General features: G+C 37.6%; 1 protein-coding gene across 5 annotated transcripts in view; it reads right to left on the bottom strand.

The window, feature by feature from the left end:
• The window catches only part of LOC141568058 (aldehyde oxidase 4-like), a 143574-nt gene that overhangs the window by 31096 nt on the left and 88064 nt on the right, over window positions 1–24414 (bottom strand). For all 5 annotated transcript variants that reach the window (XR_016019621.1, XR_016019620.1, XM_088793998.1 and 2 more), the window contains 15 exons: window positions 23943–24026; window positions 23261–23341; window positions 22016–22160; window positions 21688–21780; window positions 19765–19916; window positions 18011–18104; window positions 16831–16940; window positions 15197–15381; window positions 12623–12785; window positions 10717–10809; window positions 9829–9998; window positions 9406–9520; window positions 8715–8837; window positions 6714–6810; window positions 1354–1478 (listed from right to left, as the gene is read on the bottom strand). Coding sequence is in view for 3 of the 5 variants with exons in the window: in XM_088793998.1 (XP_088650124.1) it covers window positions 1354–1478; window positions 6714–6810; window positions 8715–8837; window positions 9406–9520; window positions 9829–9998; window positions 10717–10809; window positions 12623–12785; window positions 15197–15381; window positions 16831–16940; window positions 18011–18104; window positions 19765–19916; window positions 21688–21780; window positions 22016–22160; window positions 23261–23341; window positions 23943–24026 (1830 nt within the window). In the remaining 2 variants the exon portion in view is untranslated. The remainder of the gene's footprint in view (window positions 1–1353; window positions 1479–6713; window positions 6811–8714; window positions 8838–9405; window positions 9521–9828; window positions 9999–10716; window positions 10810–12622; window positions 12786–15196; window positions 15382–16830; window positions 16941–18010; window positions 18105–19764; window positions 19917–21687; window positions 21781–22015; window positions 22161–23260; window positions 23342–23942; window positions 24027–24414) is intronic.

Here is a 24414-nt window from a genome sequence, read left to right as displayed (position 1 = left end):
AGTGTCCTAGTTACCCCTGGGAAATGCCTTCTGTCATGGAGCTGACTGGTTGTACCCTAAGAGGTATTGATGGTAGACAGCAAGGATGACATTGACACATACACGTTATCCCTTTGGAGCCCAGAGCCAGATACTGTCTACTAAAAGAGACCTCAGAGGTGATATTTGTCACCTTCTTCAATTTACAGAAAAAGATATTGCTGCCCAATGACTAGTAGAAGACCATGTAGCTGCTTGGGGACAAAGCCCATATCGCCTCACTCCTTTGTCCACTTCAAAACTTGCAACTGTGGAGGCCGCAGCCAAATCCCAGATCGACATCAGTCCCCTACCCTTTCATTTTGCCTTGAATGGCAGCTGGTAGCTTCATCCTCCCATCGAACCTGTCCACTGTCTTAGGACTGTAAGGTACCAACTCACTGTGCTCCACAAGGAAGCCCCCAGCTTTTCCCACAGTGATGCTGTCATTACGCCTCCTCCCAGTATAATTGTTTAAGTATTCCCCTGTGTCTGGTACTCTTCTAGGACCCACAACTCCACATTTCAGAAGAAAGGAATGTCAGAGGATTTTCTTTACTTGCCTGGGGATGGCAATGCCTTACATCCCAACCACTGGAACAGGACTGTAACTCACATGCTACTGTGCCGGGCTGAAATGTCTTGGAAATGCAATCGCTTTACATATGCACAACCAATACACGAAAACATTCATATAGAGAAGCAACACAAATGAACCACAAAGAGAAATTTAAATATACGTGTACCAACAATACATGAATTGGTGTACCACCAATACAACATTCGTACCAAAAAGCAATTCACGGGATATAGAGTACAGCATAGGGAACAGTCAATGAAACTGTACCAGCCATATACGATGTCAGAGAGGTAATAGATTGGGGGAGGAGGGTTATCACTTTGTGAGGGGTGTAAATAGCTAACGATTACACTGCTTGATACACCTGAAACTAATAAAAAAAAAAAGAAAGAAAGAAAAAGAAAAGCAATGCAGATGAATGAACCACAAAGGGAAATGTAAATGTAATATAATACTACGGTTTTGACCTCCCCTGAGATTAAGTTTTACACTATCAATTGTTATAAGAGAAAGATAAACTTTGCCCTGTATTTTGGAAGGCAGCAAAAATTTCAGATCTCTTTGAAAGGTCTAGCTTCTTAGGGAAACATTTACCCCATTTCTTCATTCCAGACTTTAGCTAATGTCAAGTGGGCAGCAAGTTTGAGGTGTGGGAGTGTGAGGAGTCAAAAGGCCCCTAGAGCAGAATGCCTGGTTGTAAGGGCCTCATGTCACATAATCATCTGGAGTCTCATTTTCCAAAAATACCTTGTTACCTGTACATGAGTTGGATACTGCATTCCAAGGTGTAATACCATTTCTTTATCTTCTGCTTTTGGGATAGCCAAGATTGTTTGCGTTTCCATGTAAAAATGTTCCTGTCCTTCCACGTGGACCTCACCTGTAAAGCATAAACACAGGACAATGTTTACTTGAAAGTCCCAACCTGCGGGCTCTCAGTGGTGTTTGGTATATCAAAAGTGAGTTGCTTCAGCTTATGGAGAACTGAACTTTGTATCATTTGGTTAAACCACGTTTTCTAATTAAGCCTCACTGTGCCCAACCAGCTGCATGACCCTGGGTAATTCACTCCCCTTTTCCTGGCCTCAGTATCCTCATCTGTCTAGTGGGATGGTGAGATCTCCGGTGTGTTGTACTGAGCGCACAGATTACCCTGACCACATATCCATGCTGTCATCTCCTTGCTCAGTAAATTTGGCCAATTTATTAAACTCTCATTTCCTCATCTATAAAATGGTGGGTAATAATAACATGTACCTCAATTAGGTGGCATTAGGATTATTGAATCACAGAAAGGATAAGTAGCTTGCTAAAGGACACAAAGGTTTAAAATGGCAGAACTCTTCCCTACACTAAAACTAGCCTGTTCTTATTGTTTTATCTGAGATTTTTTGGCCTATTTAATATATCCTTATCATTTTGCAAGCTGTAACAAGAGAGGTGTTTGGCCTTATTTTAAACATTTCGAAGGTAGTATTTTAACTTTAAAACTAGCCAAAAGACTCCTGTGTTGTTAAAATACGTGAATTGTTTTGCCAGGGGTCAAAGGATTTCTTGAAACTATTTCTTGGTATAACAGAATATGAGCCATGCAAAAAGCCCTCTAAAAAAAAAAAAAAGAAAAAAACTTCGCATGTATAGACTGAATTTAATCTACACCCAAATTTATTTAACAATTACAATTTTTACAATATGCTATGCATTGCTCTTTGCAGATAATGAATTCATTTAATCCCCATACCAACTTTATGAAGCAAGTATTACTAGGAAACTGACATGGTAAAGTTAAGTAAGCTAAGCTGTTCAATGCCACACAGCCAGTAAATAACAGAGCTGGGATTCAAACCCAGGCAACCTGAATTCAGGATCCATGCTCTTAACTACACTGTTTCTCTATGTTGGCATACTCTACCCAAATTCTAAATTTCCTTTGTATTTCAAATCTCCCACTTGTGCCAAAATTTTGAATTCCCACAATGGTCAAAATCCTGAATGACAAAGAGCTAGCACCCTGTCACTCTGATGCTCCTAGGGTAAGTATAAAAATTAAAAGAAAATATACGATTGTGGTTAAGAGCAAGGACCTTTGGGTCTTCAAGTCCTGGGCTCCAGTCCTGGTTCTATTGCTAATCAGATATGAGACCTCAACCAATTACCTAAGTTTTCTGAGCCTCAGTTTCCTCATCTGTAAAATAGAGCTACCAATATGCTTCTTTTCAGAGTTGTTCTGCTTGCATATTAAATAGTAAGCAGTAAACACTAAGAAGCTTAATATAGGTTTAATAATACTCATTTCTTAGGGTTGATGTCAGAATTAAATAATATAATACACATAAAAGACTTAGCACGGTGTCTGGCACAGCAAGTATTTGATAAATGTCATCTGATATTATTATTATTATTACTAACTAACCTTTAGCTTATAGGCTTTGTAAAATCTCATTTAGTTTTATAAAATCCATTATGAAGTAATGAATGTTTGGCACAAGTAGTAGATACTGTCAAAACTCTGAGCATCTCTCATGACTTTCCTCATTGTATCTAACTATTCTGAGGCAGTGAATACTTTTTATAATTGGAAGGCAGCCTACATTTTCTGCTTAAACAAAATGATGTTGGGAAAAAAGTATTCTAAAGGTATTTCTGATGTTTTAGTAAAAGATAAAAGCTTATAGCACTTGCCCTTCCAGTTATTTAGAAGTCGGTAATAGATCCTGTGAAAATCATTATTCTTCTCTTACCTAAGACCAGTAGTGATACTCTTAGTAGAGATAGCTGTGGTTCTCAACTCTGGCCACCCCTTAAAATCACCCACCTGTGGAGCTTTAAAGAAAATACTAATACTCTGACCCTGTACTACAAGGTTCTGATTTCATTGGGATCTGGATATTGGTATTTTAAAAAATCATACCAACTAGGTCTAGCCTGTGCAGTAAGACAAAACAAACAAACAAACAAACAAACAAACAAATAATACTATCAAGATTAGAAAAGATAAATAAAACTGTTATGATATGATTTGTATATATAGAAAATACAAGAGACTCTATAAGACTATTAAGCAGTAAGTAAATTTAGCAAAGTTCCTGGATATATGATAAATATACAAAAACTAATTGTGTTTTTATATATTAGACACAAATAAGTAGAAAATTAAATAAAAATATCGTTTATAGTAGCATCAAAAACATCAAATACTAGGAATGAACATTAGGGAGCATGTGCAAGGTAACTATAGTGAAAACTACAAATTTACTAAGAGGAATTAAAGTAAACCTAAGTAAAAGGCAGGGTCTACCATGTTCATGGATTGGAACTTAATGTTGTTAAGATTTCAATTCTCTCAAATTGATATTGTTTCAGTGCAATCCCCCTCAAAATCCAAGCAAATTATTATTAGTGGATATTAATGAACTGATGATAAATGTATACAGAAATGCCAAGAACCCATAATAATGAAAGTCATATTGAAGAAGACGTAGCAAAAGGGCCTTACATGATCAGATTTCAAGAGTTACAGCAAGTAAGATAGTGTGATATTAGCACAAAGACAGATAAGCAGATGAGTAGAATATAATAGAGAGTTCAGAAATAGAGCAATATATATAATATGTATACACCTGGAAAACAAGAAAAGCTGCACTGCAATTCAATATGGGAAAAAACAGTCTTTAATGAATGGTGCTAGGTCAATTGGACATCCATTTGACAAAAATTGAAACTTGACCCCTGTCTCACACCATACAGAGAAATTAATTTGAGATGGATCATAGATGTAAATGTCAAAGCTAAACATTTTATCAAGCTTCTAGGAGAAACCATAGGAAAACATCTTCATGATCTGTGAATAGGCAAAAATTTCTTCATGGCACCAAATCACGAACCATAAAAAGACTCATAAATTGGACTTCATTAAAATCATAAAGTTTTGTTCATGAAAAGAAACCACGAAGGCAATGAAAATGCAATTTGCAGGCTGAGAAAAGATATGTGCAATACCCATAACCAACAAAGAATTCATATCAAAAACAAAATCTTCTATAAATCTGTAAGTAAATAAACTATTATATTATAGATTATATCAAAATCAATAACATATAATCATAATTAATGATCATTTTAAATTTAATTAATTAAAAAACAGGCAATAGCATTGAACAAACATTCACCAAAGAGCACATTAAAAAAGCTAATGTACATATGAAAAAGTTTCATCATTAGTCATTAAAGAAATTCAGTTAAATCCACAATGAGATACTACTATACACCCATCAATTACATAAAATTAAAAAGACTAACAATAACAACTGAACAATGAAACTTTCATAATTGTTAATAGGAGTAAAATTGAAATGATTCTTTAAATGTTTGGCATTAACTTATAAAGGTAAACATATAAAAACACTATTATTTGACAATTCTCCTCCTGGGTATATTCCATTGGAAACGAGTGCCCAAGTTCACCAAAAGATGTGTGTAATAGTGTCGATGTAAAAACGTCCAAACCTATAGAGATTTTTATGAGTTTTTTTAAGCCAAACTGACGACATTGATGGGAAACAAGATCTTAAATGCTTCAGAGAATAACAGTTTTGTAGTTTCTTTTATACATTTGGAATTAAGAAGGGAACCTCAGGAAGAGTACATGAAGGTGGGAGGATTGGATTACAGGATAGTTAACATTTATGTATTTCCTTGAGGGTGGTTTGAAAAAAAAAAAGGCATTTCAAAGGTGTACTTATCACTTTGTGAGGGGGTTATCACTTTGTGAGGAGTATAAATGATAAATGTCTAACTAGTACAGTGTTTTGTACACATGAAACTAAGAAAAAAAGGTGTATTAATCTAGATGCACAGAAACAATGGACAGGGCTTGCTTAAGGCAAAGAGAAACCTTTTACTAAAGGAGTTACTGTATTTTGCCGTGTATAATGCACTCCCATGTTTAATGTGCACCCACATTTTTGGCCTAAACTTCCACGGGAGAAAATCTTTTGTTTTATTTTTTAATTCAAATTTTTATTTGTTTACATTTAGGTATTTGCTTTTTATATTATAAAGGAATTTAAGCATTTATTTCTTAACATATTATGGTAAAAGAAATGTTATGTAACAAATAATTACAAAACACAACAGATACAAGGTACAAGAAATTTTACGTACTGGTAACAAATTTATGATATTTATGCATCATAGAAGGCCAAGAATTCTTTGTCATTGTGAGTTTGTCATAAATTCAACAAAACCAATTATCATATTCCAGGGTATTATTTTGCATTCAGATATCGTATTGATTTCTAGAGTTACACTTTTAACTCATAAGCATAAAATAATTAAAAACATTTATATGGATACAGAATTAGTACTACCTATGTATAATGTGCATCCTTATTTTTCCCTCACAAATTTGGGCAAAAAAGTGCACATAATATACAGCAAAATACATTATATGCCTGGGGTGTGACTACCCATCATGACCTGCCCAGGCAGGAATTTATGATCAGATCACCTTGAGATTTTACTTTCAATTACATTTATTATGGCCCCCATTTTTCATCCACAGTAGTGTTTTAGAAACTTTATTCATAATAGTCCCAAGTTGAAACCAACCTCAAATGTCCATCAACAGAAGAATAGATAAATTGTGTTATATTTATACAATGGAATACTCCTGGACAATGAAAAAAAACACAACAAAAATAACTACTGATCTATGCAACAACATGGATGAATTTTTCCATACATAAAGCTGAACAAAAGAAGTAGGAACAAAATAAGTTACACTCTAGCTTCCATTTATATGAAATTCAAAACAGGTAAAACTAATCTATAGTGACAAAAGTTAGAATAAGACATTTTGGAAGGTTACTGACTAAAGGGGGCACAAGGAAACTTTCTGGGGTGCTGGAAATGTTCTTTATTTTGATGTGGATTTCTACCTATGTAAAATTTCATCAAGCTGTAAATTTATTATTTGCTCATTTAAATTATGATTTAAAAATCACACTAGAGTTGAGAAGTTCTGACTCAGAGTTTCAGTATTTCTCAAACCAACTGATTGAATTTAGAGTCTTCAACTTCAGAGGCTTCATTTTTCTGGCCCAAGACCACTTACCTTCAATTATTTGATCAACATGTTTAAAGGCTTGCTCTACATTTCCTTGCTCAATTTTTCTCTCAGCACTAAGAAATGAATTGTGCTCTAGGGCTTGCTGCAGGGGAAAAACAAACAAACAACAGCAAACAAATAAAAAACGTGTTTTTTTTTCCATTCTGATAAGCCAGTCATCTCCCATCAAACTCCCAGGCTCCTGCTCTGTCAGACCTTTACCTACCAACACTATCTGAGCAATGTGGAGCCAGCAGAAATCAAGTTAAAATGGATTACAGGCACTGGTGACGGCTTAGTTTTGTTCAGGGTTCTGAGGAAAAGCTTAGGGGAGATGAGGATATATAAAACATGGTCCTAGCCTCTAGACAGTTTGGTATTAAGGTGCCAACTTTGTGCTGAGGAGGCAGATAATAAAGAAAGGCCAAGAAAGAGGAGGCTGGTGGTGGTGGCCTTGTGTAGATGACCTAAATTATGTGCTAAATTGGATGGGATTAGGACAGTTAGAGAAGAGATGGGAAATCACTTGAAGTCAGGGAAACCTCATACAACAATAGTTTGAGGTTGAAACCAAGCCGAGGGGCCAAAATGAGGACAAGGCCAGGCTGGCTGGGGAGAGGTTGTTTTATTTGTTTGTTTGTTTGTTTGTTTGTTTGTTTGTTTGTTTGTTTGTTTATTATCAAGGAAACTGGGATGAGCTTGAAAGGTGGATTGCGACTGGACTATGCAGAATCTTGAGTTCCATATTAAGAACCTTAACTAAGGGTACATTGCTGTTTAGGAAAGGTGATCCGATGAACGTTTGTGGCTTAGAAAAGTTAATGTGATAGGTAGATGTATTGAGATAAAGTACAAGAGCCTCTTTAAGTAGTTATTGTAGTAAATCTGGTAAGAAGGTGGTGAGGAGTGGGCTGGAGGGTGGGATGGGGTGAAAGTGAGAATAGAAAGAATGGTGTTGGATGGGTACTAGATTTATGTGGGTGATCACATCATAAGTTATATAAATGTCTAATCACTATGTTGTACACCTGAAACTAATATTGTATGTCGACTATAATTGAAAAGTTGAAAAAAATGTTTGAACTAAAAAAAAGAAAGGGGCATTTAAAGGATAACTGGGGAAGAGTTGAACTTGGCAACTGTTGGGAAGAACAGGGGAGAATCAGAGGATGATAAAGACTGCATCCTGCTTGGCTGATCTCATATTGCTCATGCCTACGTTAACAGTCTATACCTCCATCACACACATTTATTGAGCACCTACTGTGGGTTTAGCACTGCACTAGGTCCTGGGGATATAAAGCACCATGGACATGTTTTTGACTTCATTAATAACAAATAACAAACACAAAATTGACAGCTAATATTTACTGAATGTGTTCTACATCCTGGGTACTCTTCTAACTATTTTACTTGGATTCTCTCATTTAAACCTCACAATAACCTTTGGTTGTAGGTATTTTCATAGTTCTCATTTTACAGATAAGGAAGCTGAGGTATGAGGAATTTAAGTAATTCATCACAGCTTTCAGTGCTATTATTAGCCTATTAAGTGGCAGAATCAGAATATGAATCTGAGTATTCTATCTCCAGAACTTGTGCTTAAACAGGAAGTGGGCAGGGAGACAGAGGACCTAAGCTGTGATTCAGTAAATGTTAAACTATTCTGAGTTTCACAGTACTCTGGATTTTTCTCACTGACCAGTTTTGTATTGAGGCCATAAGGACCTTCCTCTAGTGTTGCTTATCTAGATTCTCAGGCCATGCCTTGGCAAGAGGCCACACAAGGAGAAATGGACACAGGAAAGAAAGGAGGCTCCAGGCAGGGAAATTCTCAGTATTATGTCTCAAGGTGCAGATTGCTAGAGCGTGGTCTCTAAAACTACAGATAACTCGTAAGAATGTATGGATGAGGCCCAAATTATACTATTTTGTGACTCCATGGGCCAAATCTACCAAAAGTACATCACCCTAGTCCTTCTAGAACACCCAGAGCGGCCTGAATACCTCTATTGTGATAATCCTCGGTTCTATGTCTTCATAAGTGATCTTCACTTTTTTAGCGGCCTCTTTCGCGTGAGCATGGGTGTCAGCAGCTACGGTGCAGACTATCTGACCCACACAAATGACCTGCAGAAAAGCCGCACGTAATTAGCTACCACATAAATGAATCACAAAAAGGATTTACTGTTCCCAAATTCTTACCTTTACCCACTGGTTCTTGTGACCAAAAGAAAGATTATTTTCTACCTACGAGGATAAATTGAGTGGGATTTAGGGGGTACAGAAATGGGATGCAGAACTTAATTATCTGGCCTATGATTGTCTTCAGCCACATTTCTCACCATTTCCCACATTACACACAGTAATTCAGTCATCCTGAAATTCCTGAAATTCTGCTGGTTCTTTTAATGTCCTATGCTGTATATTGCTTCTATGACTTTTATGACTTTTTAGAAGCCTCCCTTGAGAGGGCTTATGTATATGGCTTTTATCAGAATCTCAACAGGGTCCACAATTCAAGAGAGATTTTGAGCATCACTGAGGTGGCGTCATTGGTTCTCTGCAAGTCTTTGTGATGTAAAAATGTATTTATGGATGTTTAACAATAGATTAACAATTTATAACACATAACCAATAATTGTTTTGGCATTTCCAGCAAAGTATTTGAATAATAAGCCACACACAAATCACTCACCTCATTTTGTGCATAGAGAATCTCTTCTTGAGGGTTATTATCTCCCGGAACATCTTCTGCTGTTATCACATCAACAACACCTGGAAGTGCGAGGGCTTCTGAAACATCGATTAATCTAGGAGGGAAAATTGAACAGTACACAATGAAGTTGCAGGGGGAAGTTCAGGGTACAATAGCAACGATTCCTCAAGCACAGGGAAAAACTACAAAGACCTCATAACTGAATCGGGCAATATTCTGTGTCGGTGTTCTGACTCTTGGCCATAGATTCTCTCGTAACTATTCTTAAAAAAGGACTGATTCCCATCCAGAAGAGGAAAGGAATTATCTTAATTCACTTCATTATATAATAATCTCTCAATTTGAATATGAAATTGTTTAATGCAGTTCAGTAATGTATAAGAACATCTTTTATTTCCTTACATGATTTTTGCGTGAGCTCTGGTGCTGGTGACTGGAGCCAGGAAGAGTTCTTGGGCGATGGGGGGCATGTCATCTACATACACAGCTTCCCCTGTGGCGTGTTTAATGGCTGACTGGTGCATGACCGGGTGGCCAACAGGATCTTGTGGGGGTTGGCGGGGATCCACACACTGTTAATGAACAATGCACATTATTTTACTGCCAGACATTCTCAGGCACTGAGAATTGGGTCTGATATATCTGGTTTACTCACAAATCAAGGAAAACTAGAGGCAATTGGGTATCTGTACCCATGAAACAAAGTTAAAAATATTCATTGAGGATTATTACGGTAAAGAGTATATGCTGGTTATAGCACCGTCCCCCTCCGCCCCAACAAAAAAAAACAGAAGACATTGTTTCTGCCCTCAAGATTCTACAACCTTGTTTAGGAAACAGAACACACACAAACACACATTACAATAATGTGATCAAATTCATATAGCAATAAAGAATCATTTGCACAGCCAATATGGTACAAGGAAAATACATGGTGTCCTGGTAGATTCCAGGTGACTGTAATAAAGTAGGGAAGGCTTTCCAGAAGCAGTAAATGTTGAGTGAGGTTTTAACGTTAAGGACTGACATTGGCCAAGAAAAGGAGGAAATTTTAAGCTACAAAACTGAAAACAGTGAAAGAAGGGAGATTCAAAATTGAATTTTTTGTGTAGTCTTGGGTAAAATCATAGAAGCTGAACCAAACAAGTAGTGTGTGGGTGACAATGGCTTTAGCAGACTTTATCTTTACAAGCAATACAAAATATAGCTGTTGACGGGAGGGAGATAAAGTCATAACACATATATCCGAATGAATAAACAGATTAAAAAACAAAAACCCTACCCACCAACCTGAAACATCTGAATTCCTTGGGGTGTTTCTATGGGGAAATCTTCCAGGGCGCTCATGAACTTTTCTGGGATATCAGGAAATTTCTGGGGATCCTGAAAATATTATTTCACATGTAATTTTACAATCTGAGTGACTACCTTGGAAAAACATATGTAGAAATACGATTACCCAATATGTTCTCCCAGATATTAGATGTCAGTTCTGCTGGGAAAAAGCCCTGGGCTTCAAGTTCCCTAAACTAGTAGCAGTTGTTTGAGGAATAACTACGTCTACTTATGTATACAGAAAAGTGAATGTTATTTCCAGGAAGTGGAGACTTCCCTTCACAGCAAGGTCTCCTTTTGAATGAATGGAAATATGTACACTTGTAAATGGGCTCTGTGCTTTCAAACCCAGGCCAATCTTTTGGGCATGTATCTCAAAGAAACGATTGAAGGAATGGACTTGTGAGTCATCTACCAGGATGTCCAATTACAGATTATTTGTAATTGATAGTGAAGAAACTAGAATTAAACTAAATATCCAACAACAGGGAAATGGCAAAACAAGTTATAGTACATCCACAAGCTACAATATTCTGCAGTCACAAAAATAATGTAGTTATTGACATTGAAAAATGCTCATGAAATACAGTTAAGTGAAAAAAATGGATTACAAAACTTTGTGTACAGTATGGTCCTATTCTTTATCTAAAAATATAAATGTATTCAAATGTTAACAGTAGGATTACTGGATTAGAGTTGATTTTTAAAAATTTTGCTTCTCTGTATTTTGAATTCTTCTATAATGATAGTATACATAACATAATAGAATACGTAATATGTGAAAGAATATATAAGGCGTAAAGTAAAAAACATATTTAATAGATTATGTATCTTAGATCTACACTAATTATATATTAATATACTGAAAATGTTATGTAATATATAATGCAGTAAATAGTAAAATAGAATACGATAATACTAACAATCAATAATGTTAATAAAGTAATATAAAAAAGGACTGGTTGAACTAAGAGAGTAAAGCTCTCAGCCATAAAATGTGGTATAGTCATTGTCCACTATTTTTGAGACAGTTCATAATTTATCAAGGGGACACTCAAAGTCATGGGCCATATTTTGAGAAACTCTGCTGTGGAAGTCACTTAAAACTAGGCTATTTAAGAAAGAAATAGTTAACAAAAAATCAGAAACAATCTAAATGTCTAAAAATGAGGAATAGATCAAATAATAGTATATCTTTCCATAAACATGCCACACAGTCATTATGTCATGAGGTCACTGAAGACACTGAAAGATGTTTGTTACTAAGTGAAATAAGCAAACTATACTAAACAGTTCTATAGACGTATGAGTGTGACAAATATACATACACATCCATAAAGAAGGGTTTAGAAGGATACAAACCAAAGTACTAATAGTGACTAACTATGCTGATGGGATTACAAATGCTTTTCTCTTCCTTTTTGGCTTATTCACATTTTCTAAATATTAAAGAAGGTATTATATTGACAAGAAAATTTTCTTTAAAATAGGAAAAAAATGTTATAATTTACTTATTGAAGGATTTTTGCAACTATAGGTCAATTTTATATTGCATATTAGTATTTGTCATACAAATTATAGGGCAAATGGAATAATAAGGTCGTCCCCTTGTAATCCATTTTTTTCACTTAACTGTATTTCATGAGCATTTTTCAATGTCAATAACTACATTAGCCCAGGGATGAAGGAAAAGGGCGAGGGAAGGAGAGGAACAAAGAAGGGCCAGGAGGAAGCTGCTGGAGCACCACACTGAGGGCTCCATCCCTGGTACCCTTAATGCATTATCAAAACCAAGCAAGTCTTTCATGTGCAGACACATGCTCCGAATATCAACGCACCCAGAGACAGAGAGGTCATTTACCATTTTATTCAGTCCTCGCCTCACTTTGAGGTAGAATTTGAAGAGTAAGCTGATGATGAGGGTTCGCCTATATTCTACCATGCCACCCTCAGCTGCTGGTGGAATGTAGATCTCATCCAGGACCAATCGGCATGCATCGCTCAGCATTTGGTCATCCCATCGTCTAGTAGAAAAGAATGTGAACATTTCACAGAAGAGGCAAAGACAGACTAAACAGATAGGGCAAGGGAAGACGGAATGCCATCTGTAGCCATCTTTGAAGTCTACACAAAATAACCTCACGTATTTCACTGGCTTTCTTTAGAATCTGATGCAGTGGTTCCCAAATTATCCGTACCAAGTCCTCCTTTATTATTATTTAAAATCTTTTTATTATTTTTACTTTTTCATTGAGATGTAATTGGCATGTAACATATTAATTTCAGGTGTACAATATAATGATCCAATATTTGAATACTATACTGTGAAATGATCACCACAATAAGACTAGTTAACATGCATCCCCAGAGTTAGAAAATTTCTTTTCTTACGATGAGAACTTTTAAGATCTACTCTCTTGGGGGCAGCTGGATGGTTCAGGTGGTTAGAGGGCACGAGCTCTTAACAACAAGGTTGCCGGTTTGATTCCCACATGGGCCAGTGAACTGAGCCCTCTACAACTAGATTGAGAACAATGGCTTGAGCTTTGAGCTGAGCCACCAATGGATGGCCGGTTGTCTGAGTGGTTGGAACGCAGTGCTCATAACACCAAGGTCACTGGTTTGAGTCCCACATGGACCCTCCACAACTAAGTTGAAAAACAACGACTTGACATCCTGGAAAAACACACTGTTCCTCAATATTCCCCAATAAAAAAAAAAAAATCTACTCTCTTGACAACTTTCAAATATATAATACAGTATTATTAACTATAGTCATCATGTTGTACAAACTCCCATGCATTATTTATTTTACAGCTGGAAGTTTGTACTTTTTAACCCCCTTCATCCTCTATCCCTCCCCCACTGGAACCACCAATCTGTTCTCTGTATTCATCGTTTGGTTTTTGTTCTGTTTTGTTTTGTATTTCACATATAAGTGACATCATATGGTATCGTTCCTTCTCTTTCTGACTTATTTCACTTAGTATAATTCCCTCAGGGTCTATACATGTTATTGCAAATGGCAAGATTTCCTTACTTTTCATTGCTGAATAATATTCCAGTGTGTGTGTATGTGTGAGTGACAATACATATATCACCATACATATATATATATATATATATATATATATATATATATATATATATATATATATATATAAAATATATCACATTTTCTTTGTCCATCCATCCATCAATGGACACAGGTTCCTTCTATATTTTGGATATTCTACATAATGATGCTATGAATATGAGGGTGCATGTATCTTTCTGAGTTGGTTTTTCATTTTATTTGGATAAATACCCAGAAGTGGACTTGCTGGATCATATGTTAGTACTATTTTTAATTTTTTGAGGAGCCTCCATACTGTTTTCCACAGTGGCTGTACCAATTTACAATTTCTCCAACAGTGCACGAGGGTTCCTTGTTTTCCACATCTTTGACAATGCTGGTTATTTCTTGTCTTTTTGATAATAGCCATTCTAACAGGTATGAGGTGATAATCTCATTATGGTTTTGATTTGCATTGTCCTGATAATTAGTGATATTGAGCACATTTTCATGTACCTATTGGCCATCTGTGTGTCACCTTTGGAAAAATGTCTATTCAGATCCACTGCCAATTTTAAAATTGGACTGTTTGTTTTTATTATTTTTAACTTCATGGCCTGGGAATGTTGATTTACCTCAAATAGCTTGGGTAACAAAAGTATGAAAAGCAAGTTTCCTGAGATCCGGGACTTCATCTTGTTCAATGCTGTATCTCTAGCAACTAGACCACAGCTGACACATATGCTCCACAGGTAATGACTGGTAAATGACCAAATTATTGATGATGGTTATAAAATATTTCACAAATGAAAGTTTCTACATAAAAGCTGTGAAAGCATCAAATTATTTTAGTATCTGAGAAAAAAACTTGCATTAAGTTCTACTTGTTGATAATGAGTACGATGGGTGGATAAAAATTATTATAAAAGCACTAATTGGAAGAATTTTAAACACTTAACCTTCCAAATGCTGGAAATAATGAGAGTGACAAGAGGAAGGCCATTTAACCTTTTGGAACATTTCATCTACTTTATGTGGTTTAAGGACATTTTCAGATGTCTTAGGACACAGTACTGGAATCATTTACTTATTTTGCAGGTTAACTAAAAGTGAAATGTTGAAAATATCTACTTAGATTAATTTGTGCATTAATGTTATTATAGAAACTATAATAAAAGAATTTTTGAATCTTGAAGGAGATTGGCTTTTGAGTGACTTTCATTTTTTTTTTTTTACACTTTTCTACACTGCATCGCTTTTTAAAATTTAAAAATGAACATACATATATTGTAATCAGAAAAAAATTTCCAGGTTTTATTTTCATTAAAATAGTAAAATAGAAATGTCTGAGTTTCTCGTTCCGGATGTGCTATGACATACCTCCCAATGAGCTGCTTGCAGGTTTGGCTTGCAGAGACCACGGTGGGGCCAACACTTCCATAGAACATTTGAAGATCCTTGATCGTGTCTGTGCCATCTTCAAACTTCACACTCATCCCGGCATTGACAATGGCAAAGGCATTCTCCTGACATTGGGCCAGCCGCATTCCTGACACAAAGTGCCACTGGAAATAGAAACACATTCAGAATCTTTAGTGTTTATCTCCACTGTCTGATGAACAGAAATAACTTAGATGATTATAAATGATAAAAGGATCCTGTGAGTGGACAGGAGTTCTCACGTAGGTACTGTTATTGACTACAGTGGGGACTGTATGTGAGTCCTGGGCTATGTGCTTTAGACGTGTTAATATTTAATCCTCACAACAACTCTATTCATTTCCAATTTACTGACAAGGGAACTGAGAAATTAAGTAACTTGCACAAGGTCACACAGTAAGTGGTAGAGCTGGAGTTCAAATCCAAGCAGTCTGGCTCCAGAGTCTATGCTTTTTTATTTTCATCTCAGATTCACTGCACATGGCCTCGGGCAAGTGACTTAAACTGTTCCAGAGGTGGCTGTTTGCTAGAACACATACAAACTCCTTGATGGAACAATGGCTATGGAGCCCCAGCCTCGTGGCCTCTCCAACCACCTTTCCCGGCTGCCTAGCCTTCAACCTGCCATTCTCCCACGACCTCCCACCTTCACGCTGTTCTCCCATCTGGAATGACCACCCCCTTCTCTCCACTGATCTACGCTTGATCTCAACTGCTTGCCTTGCCCTTTGAACAACACTGGGGAGGGCTCTCCCCATCACCAGAACTACTTCCGCTATTCGTCCACTCATTTCCTGTCTAAGATGATTAGCTGTTTCCTATTTAAGCCCTTTTTCTTAGATTTAGAGACCTTTGAGGACAGGACACCATGTCTTAAAAATCTGTGTAGTGTCTTCTGGGTTTAGGACCGTATCTGTCATGTAGAGTGGTAGGCAGGTAATAAAGAAATTATTTTGTTTTAAAACTTTGGTTATGTATACCAACTACACTTAAATAGAAAAATAAACAATTAACAGAAAAAAAGTATTTGGTTAATAAATGTTGGTTGAGTTGGAAGTATTTTTATGATAATGAACTGTGAGTTTACCAGGAACTTGCTGTAGATGATGTTGATGATAGTTGTACTCAGTCTTGGCTAAGATGCATATTTTCTGAAACCAAAAATTCAACTCCTCACACAAAAGGCTCTCCTTTTACAGAGAGATAGGGCTCAAAGATATGCTTTTCTTTCAATTTCTTTTAAAAACAAAATTTTAAAAAAATGAATACAATAATGAATATATAACATTAATGCAGTCTGTATTGTATTCATCTTTATACTGACACAGTCATTTATTTTGTTCTATTATTTATGGAGAAAGGGACCCATGAAGGCAAAAGTGCAGATATAAAAGCAAATCAAATGGTCATCTGGAAGTTTGCTCCTTCCAGAGAGCAGCCCCAATAGTGTCCTTGCAGCAGGTGGTTGGAAATAGAGAGGACACCATCCCCTTGAAGCCTCTCTGGGGGTCCTGCATAGGACACAGGATGAGTGGGGCTCCCTCGGGGCGGGTGGCGAGTCAGGGAGTCCTTACCTTAGAAGAATGGGGAATAGAAACAGATAACACAATCTCTTCCGATTTAAGGTTGGCTTCTGGTGCTCTCTCAAGGAACTTGCTGTCTAAAGGAATCTGCCGCTCTCCGTCTATTAGAGAAAATGACTTTGATTAGAATGAATATATCTAATTGGAGACCATGCAGCATGGGACAAATGTGATGTATGTGGTGGAAAGAGGGAGCGCAGACTGGGAGCCAGAAGATGTGGCTTCTAGTTCCAGCTCCCAAGCTGAGTCACCCTAGGAAAGTCACAGAAGCTTTGGGGTTCCTGGTCCCTTATCTGCAGAATGACAGGATTGGACCAGAGAAGCTGAAGAGTCTTTTCTGGTTCTTAGAGCCCATTATATGCTACTCACAAATGTTGGCCTTGAAGAACTTTAAAGCTATGTGGGAACAACTTAGTACAACATAGGTTCACAAATGGAAAATGGGTACAAAGTATTTCACAAATGGGAAAATTGAGGTCCAGATGTCCAAAGAGGTTAAGTGACCTATCCGAAGTGCTAGAGGTGGGACTAGTGGCATTTGTGGGGTGCCTGATATACAGCTTTTTTTCTTTAAGCAGTTTACCATACTCTTTTATTTTATCCACCATATTTTGAAAAATGTGATTTTAATCAAAGAGAGGGTATCTTACATCAATAGCCCTATAAATAATATGCGTTGTTTTTGTTTCCTGAAGTTTAAATCGTTTTCCGTGGCAAAGCTCAAACTGTCTTTGAATAAAGAGAGAAGTCATAAGTAATATGCCTCAAAAACTTGATTTTGTTTAAAATGAAAAGTCCTAGAAGAAAAATTTCCACCTTTATGAAACTCTGAAATAAAATGTGCCGTAAAACTTTAAAACCACAGAGATACATCTCATTAATTTTTTGGTTAACTGCTTTGATATGATTTGAACTGTGCAAAAATGTGGCCAAATAGTTAAGAAAAATTGTCAGGTACAGTAACTATCTGATCTACAAGACAGAGAGCATCTAGAGAACAAAATAATTGATCTGTTCCATCCTTACATTTGAGGTAGTGCAGGTAAAGCTGATGTGTATTTTGTAAGTCTAAGTTAGATGTACTTGGGTTCCTAGTTCATGGTTTATAGAAGGAACTACCTAACTGACAGTGATAACTAGAAAATAGAATGCCTAAAGCTTCATCTCTTACCTTTAGATATGAGGTTGATGATAGCATTTCCTGCTGCTAAAATGGGATTTAGGTCAGAATAATTAGGCCTGCTCACCACATGTCCTCCTAAAGTCTAAATAAAAACAGAGATGATTTTTTTTTTAAAGATACACTTAGTTCTTCAACAAATAAGCAATTATATATACAGGGATGTTGTATAAGCTTTTAATCCTCTTTGCTTCATGGAAAGATCAGGCAGAGTTTCAGGGCTACTAAATAGATTTAAACAACATATTGTGCAAGACTCCCACTCTGACTTCAGTTCGAACTTACTGCTTGAGAAAATATTTCTTTTCCAGGTACAATGAGGAGGTACATTTCCTTGAGAACTGACCCTAGTATGAGTGTTCAGTAGCACAGGGGAAGGTGGAGACTGGAGCCTGAGTGCACTCCAGAGAACCCGGATGTGTAGCCTTCACGTTCAAAATGTTTGCTGCGCTGCTGTGCCATAGAATTCTTCTCTATTGCGCCAAACCGTCAATAAAGCTGCTTCAGACATAGCCTTGAATGAAGACTTTTGTTGGGAGTCAAGGGGGCAAGATGGTGTTGAGAGGAAGAACATGGTCCAGAAAAAGGGACAGAAGATGCAGAAGGTGAAAACATATGGCGGATTTTGAGAGTCAGCAGAAATAGGGCCAGAGTCAATGAGGAGAAATATCCTCCACCCTGACCCTGCTGAACTACACCCATCATGTGTGGAATGGGCCAGTGGTTGGACCCAATTTCTCAGGAAATCTTAAATAATAAGGAAACCTCATTAAGCTAGATAACGAGGACATCCAAGAATAGACACATGGGATACACATGTTTAGAAACTGACTTTAGTACGAAGGTCTAAGAGGAGAACCAGACATAAAAGAACATTTTGGAAATGTAGGCTCTTGTTTACTAATCTTTGGGTAAGACATATTTCACACACTGTTAGAGCTGGACAGGATTTTAGAGATAATCCATTTGATTGAGCCTTAATGTTTAAAATGAAGAAAACAGAGGCTTAAAGAGGTCAAGTGGTTTCTCCAGGATCACACCACTCACAGGCGACAGGCTGGGATTGGAATTTGGGCATCTTCAGACTCCAGGACCATCATCGTGCAATAGAATATGATGCTTCTCACTTTGGGCAAACGCATACACACAGTGTGATGCCTCTCACTCTGGGCTCATACACCACACTCACACTCATGTTGCAGAGACTCATCCGACAGCGACTTGGGATTCCTCTTCAGAGTAATGTTTGCTAAACTGAACAGAACTGTATGACTGTCTATAACTGCAGCTCATTTCCCATAATGCTAGAGAAAGTGAGGTAGATAAAAAGCAGGACTTGTTGCAGAAGATGAAAGGCAGGACCAACTGCAGAATAAGAAATCTCAGCCCATTTTGAAACTTGTGCTTGAAACTTATCACCAGACCAGCTGCAGAAAAAAAGAAAAAATCTCTGCCCATTCCCACAAAGTTCCTGAATATTCCTCTTACAAATTTGAATGTGCAGTTCCTAATTCAGCCCTTAATTAAAGGGACATCAATAATAGGCTCAAACCCCAGCAGGAGTGCTGCCTATGGAGTAGCCTACTTTTCCTTTTTCTCTGCTTGAAACACTGATCCTTGCTTTGCTTTTATTTTGACTCGTGCTTGAATTGTTTCCTGTGTGCGGCCAAGAACCCACGGGTCGTGGACCCACCTCCCGGCCTCCCTGGGCGAAGGCATTGACCAGCCTCCTGCAACAAACATACCGCCATATTCCTAATCTGGGGTCCGGCAAGTGTCCTCAGATGCTTCAGGAGGGCACGGTAGGTCTTAGTCTTCTCCTTCGGTTGCTCCGAAACAATATTACTTAAGGCATCATTCAGCTGGGCCAGGCTGTAGCCTGCACCTATGGTCACCCCTAAAAATAAGATAGTGGAATAAAAACTTAAAGTCAACTGTAACAAGACGCACGGGTGGCATGGAAACAATCTTTCAAATATGTCTTCTCTTTTCGTGTTAATTTAGAATGACAAAAACTAAAGATAAAGATATTTCTGGCCATTTGTGTTATTCCCAAATATCTTCTTCTCAGTCATGTATACAGTCAAATATGCCATACATTTTAGGAACACCAATCACAGATATCTAAAATTGATTGCTTTCTTTATTCCTAACTTAGTGTTTTCCTGAATAAATTGATCAAATGTGAAAATTCCAGCCAAGATCCTATAAGATGTTTAAAAGATCATTAAACCTTAGTGGGAATTGACATGCAAATCCGCATTGCCCATTTGCCTTTCTTTCACAGCCATCTGTTCCCATTGTTCCCTCATCAGAACAATAAGAATTGACACCTGCCTGTACCTTGGTTCAGTTTCATTTACAGGAAATGTTTTGAGTAGCTATGATATCATCTAGTTCATGCATTCTCAAGGGGGCAGTGCTACCCCTGTGGGGGTAAAAATCTCTTATTCTTTTTATGTGTAAAGCTCTGATATACATCCTGTATATCATAAATAGATGTATGGTCTATCTGTGGTCTTAAATTTCATGGAGGTATGATTAGAGGAAACGTCTGTCGTTTCTTAGAGAAGCAACCAATCAACAAAAAAGACTGAGAAACACTGATTTAGTTCTACAAGCGCTATCTACTAGCTCAGCTCCTCCACACCCACCCAACCCTAACTAAGTACCTCCACACCTTCCTTCCAACCCTCTATTGTACCAGCATGGCCTCCCCTGGCTCCATCTCTTCCTGTGAGTCCTTTGATAGGGACTTTCCAACAGGGGAAAAAAGAATAATGGGCAGACTGGTTTAATATTGGCAGGTCAGAAGGGAAAGCAGACAATTTTCCATTTGATTTCTGCTTACTCACTGGGCTAAACCTTATTTTATGTAGGATTTTTAGCTCCTACATCCTGTTATCTATGCAAATGTTGAGTTTGGGTAGTGGACGGTGGGATATATTTCTCAGACAGCCTGATTTGGTGCATGATGTGGAAGGAGTACTTGGCTAGGAGTAAGAAGACCTAGGATCTAGTCCTGACTTGACCATGTGTTAGCTCTGTGAACTTGGGGACGTTACTTAAGCCCTTTGCTTCTATATCTTCTTCAGGAGAATGGAGATACCAAAGCTACCTGCTAGGTCTACCTCCCAGGGTTGTTACGAGGATCAAAAAAAAAAAAAAAAGAAAAAGAAAATAAGAGGGAGAAGAAGATATGAAAGCACTTGGTAAATTGTGAAAAGAGTATAAAATAAATAACATTGTTCACAGTTAATTTCAAATTTGTGGACTAGATTTTTTTCTTTTTCTTTGCGACTGTGTGGGGGTGTAACTGAGCCTTGAGCAAATTTGTGAATCACGGAGTAATGTCTGGCAAGACCCTTTCCTACTGTTTTGCTAATGTCTTGTCTTTCTATTTATTCAGTCATTCTCTCCATACCTGGCAGCCACATAGTATCTTCCCACTATTAGGGCTCTTATGAGAATGTAGTACTCAGTGACACAACTGAGAGGGTCAGTTTGAAAAAGCTCATGGAAAACACGTAGTAGATGCTCAATAAATATTTTTGAATGAATATATGAGGTCAGATCTTCTATGAAGTGCTTAAATCAGCCCAGGGAATATAATTAACAGCTTACCAACAGCCAATCATTGCATCTTATTTGAAAAGGAAGGCACGTACCATTATCTGTGCTGTCCACAAAATATAGTTCTGGAATCCCAAGTGGAGTTATGAAAACTGGGTAGAATTCATCTTCGAATTTAATTCTGGTTCCTTCAGGGGAAAAGCATTAGAGGTAATTAGAACAGGAAGGCAATGGCTGCTAATAGATGTCACTTACTGACATCAAATGATTGATGTGACACAAATGATTTATTTGCAAATGAAAACAGCAAAGCATTTTAAAGATCATAGGTATCCATGAATAAAAATGAATTGTATTTACACAGAGTTTAAGAAGAGACACAGATGTTGGGTTACCTAAAGAACATACTTAAAAACCACCCACCCACTTCAGTGTTCCCCATGACAAGGGGGGCTTGGGGGAAATTGACTTTCAGCTCCAGAAGGTCACTGAGGGTCACGGAGGTTATCCAGGTAGTCCTCTTCCCTTGGAACGTCAGCCGTCTCTTGTTTGGATCTTCTGCCATTCTCTGCACAGAAGCAAAACCAACAGGCTTTCAAGTAAGGCTGCTGAACTACATAGTATGAATATATCTACCGTTCTGGGAGTCCAAATGGCCTGCTGGTCATCTTAGCTTTCTGAGGCGACCTCACTGATAGCGAGTAGGAAAGGGTGGCCTTGTTTGAAAATAGACTGATAATTTTCGTGTGAATAAACATCACAATAGGTGTTTGTCCATTAACACCTGCTAGCTGGGTTGAGTTTGTTACAGAATAGAGCAAACTCTATCTGCATTTGTGAACTATATGAAGAGGAGGCAGCAGGGTATAGTGAAAGTGTCTCAGCCTGGAGCAAAATGGCCAGGTGTCTTGTTCTAGTTCTGCTCTAACAGTGACTCACAGGGACCTCATCTTTGGGGATTAGGTTTTTCAGTAGGACAGAAAGTGCGTAAAGGCAAAATGATTCTTGAAAAAAAATTCTTAAATCATTCACCAGGTATAGTATAGATTATTTTTACAACTCTGTAGACACACACGTATGTCGTTATACCTATATCTACATGCATACATATAATCTTTAAATACTAGGTATGTCCAAGTTCTCACACTCTGAGGGGTGTGTGGAGTCTGAGACCCTCTGAGAAGACAGTAGAATCATATCCCTCATCTCAGGCTCTCTTCAGAGCAGAGTCATGGAATAGAATGATGGGCATATCACACTATTTATATTATACTCTCCCTACTGAGTTGAAAATCACAGAGGTTAATAATAAGAGTAATATAATCCCATTATAATAAGTATCATTTAATTTTCACTTTACCAGTTTTTCAAAATGCCTTAAACATATCTCACAGTGTAGCTGTGTGACCTTGGGTAAGTTGCCTGTATTCTCTGAGCTTAGCTTCTCTAACGAAGGGGTGAATCAAAGAATCTTTGAGGTCCTGGCAGCACCACTCTTCTAGGCTGTCTTTCTCTAATTATTTATAGTGGAATCGAACTAGTGCCTATAAACGGGTTATCGTGTTGGACACAATCCAGATTTAACGTCTAAAACTCAGTGATTCCAGTGTAATACAAAAAAGCTTATACCACATCATGTTATGAAACAACAAAAGTAAAGTATCTTACTATCAGTTCAGGAGGAAATATAGGTTCCTGGGATGGATCGAAGGGCTGGAATTCGTCTTCATTATACAGTTTGGTACATATCTCGACAAAACAAAACAAAATACAAATCAACTTCCGAGTTTCTGAGAGATGTACAGGAATCTCTACTTCAGAGACTCCCGAGTCAGGGCCTAAACCTCTGACACCCCTGACACAAGATGGAGGTACCAGAGCCACAGGGCATCCCTGAGTGGAATTCTTCTCCCCTCAGAGACAGTGGGTTTCCCTGGCAGAGTTACTGGACACTGGGCTTCCTCTTTTGGCGTCAGGAATTGGGTTTCAATTTTCTGTACTGGGTGTCAGATACTATTTGCAGATAATTATTTGCCATGAGCATGAATATGCACCATTGCTAATGTCTCTTGAAGTTCTTGATTAAGGGGTGGGTAGGGGGTGGATGGGTAGGTAACCTGGAAAGACAGAGAAAGTTGTAACGTTTCTGAAGGAAAACAGACTTCTGTGGTGACTGGCCTCATGAAAGTCAAGGGCTTGCTAATTTTGGAACTTTTAAAGGCTGTTCATGCCCTGAATTCACTAACTTTGTACTTGACTCACTGAAAAGAATAGAAAGCTTGAAGAAATTTGGATCTTTGTAGGTGTTTTCCAGTCAATCCCCAACTGAAGTGGAACACCAGATACTTACTTTTTCCTCTCTGTTCACAAAAGACTTCTCTTCTTGATCCATGCAACATTTTCCTGATCCTTTCATTTGACACGCAGTTGATTCCTTAGAAAGTAACGCCATTTAAAACAAATTCATTGGTCGAGTTTTAAAATACTAAGCTGAGTACCTGGCAGTGCCCAGACCCCAGAGGAGTTATGGAAGAAGTAATCGAGTGTGTCCTGACCTCAAAAACTCTGTGGTAGGGTGGGATGGAGACGAGCTATTCCATCACTGAACAATTAGGGAAAATTACAAGGAGTGTGCACTCTGCTCATGATAGGGACTTTTTGATGGTGCCACTCAAGTAACAGGGGAGGACCAAGTGGTTAGAAGGAGGGATGGGGTCAGCAGCTAAGGCTTCCTACTTAAAGTGAAATAAATGGAGTATAGTTGGTAATTAAAAAAACAAAAATGATGGCTCTTCTTTACTGTAAGGATGAAACAGCATGTA

The sequence above is a fragment of the Rhinolophus sinicus genome, chromosome 17, assembly GCF_057876585.1.
Source record: "Rhinolophus sinicus isolate RSI-liver-muscle chromosome 17, RSI-T2T, whole genome shotgun sequence".
Taxonomy (NCBI): domain Eukaryota; kingdom Metazoa; phylum Chordata; class Mammalia; order Chiroptera; family Rhinolophidae; genus Rhinolophus; species Rhinolophus sinicus.
Note: the sequence above shows the minus strand (reverse complement) of the source record. Positions and strands in the feature narration are given on the sequence as shown.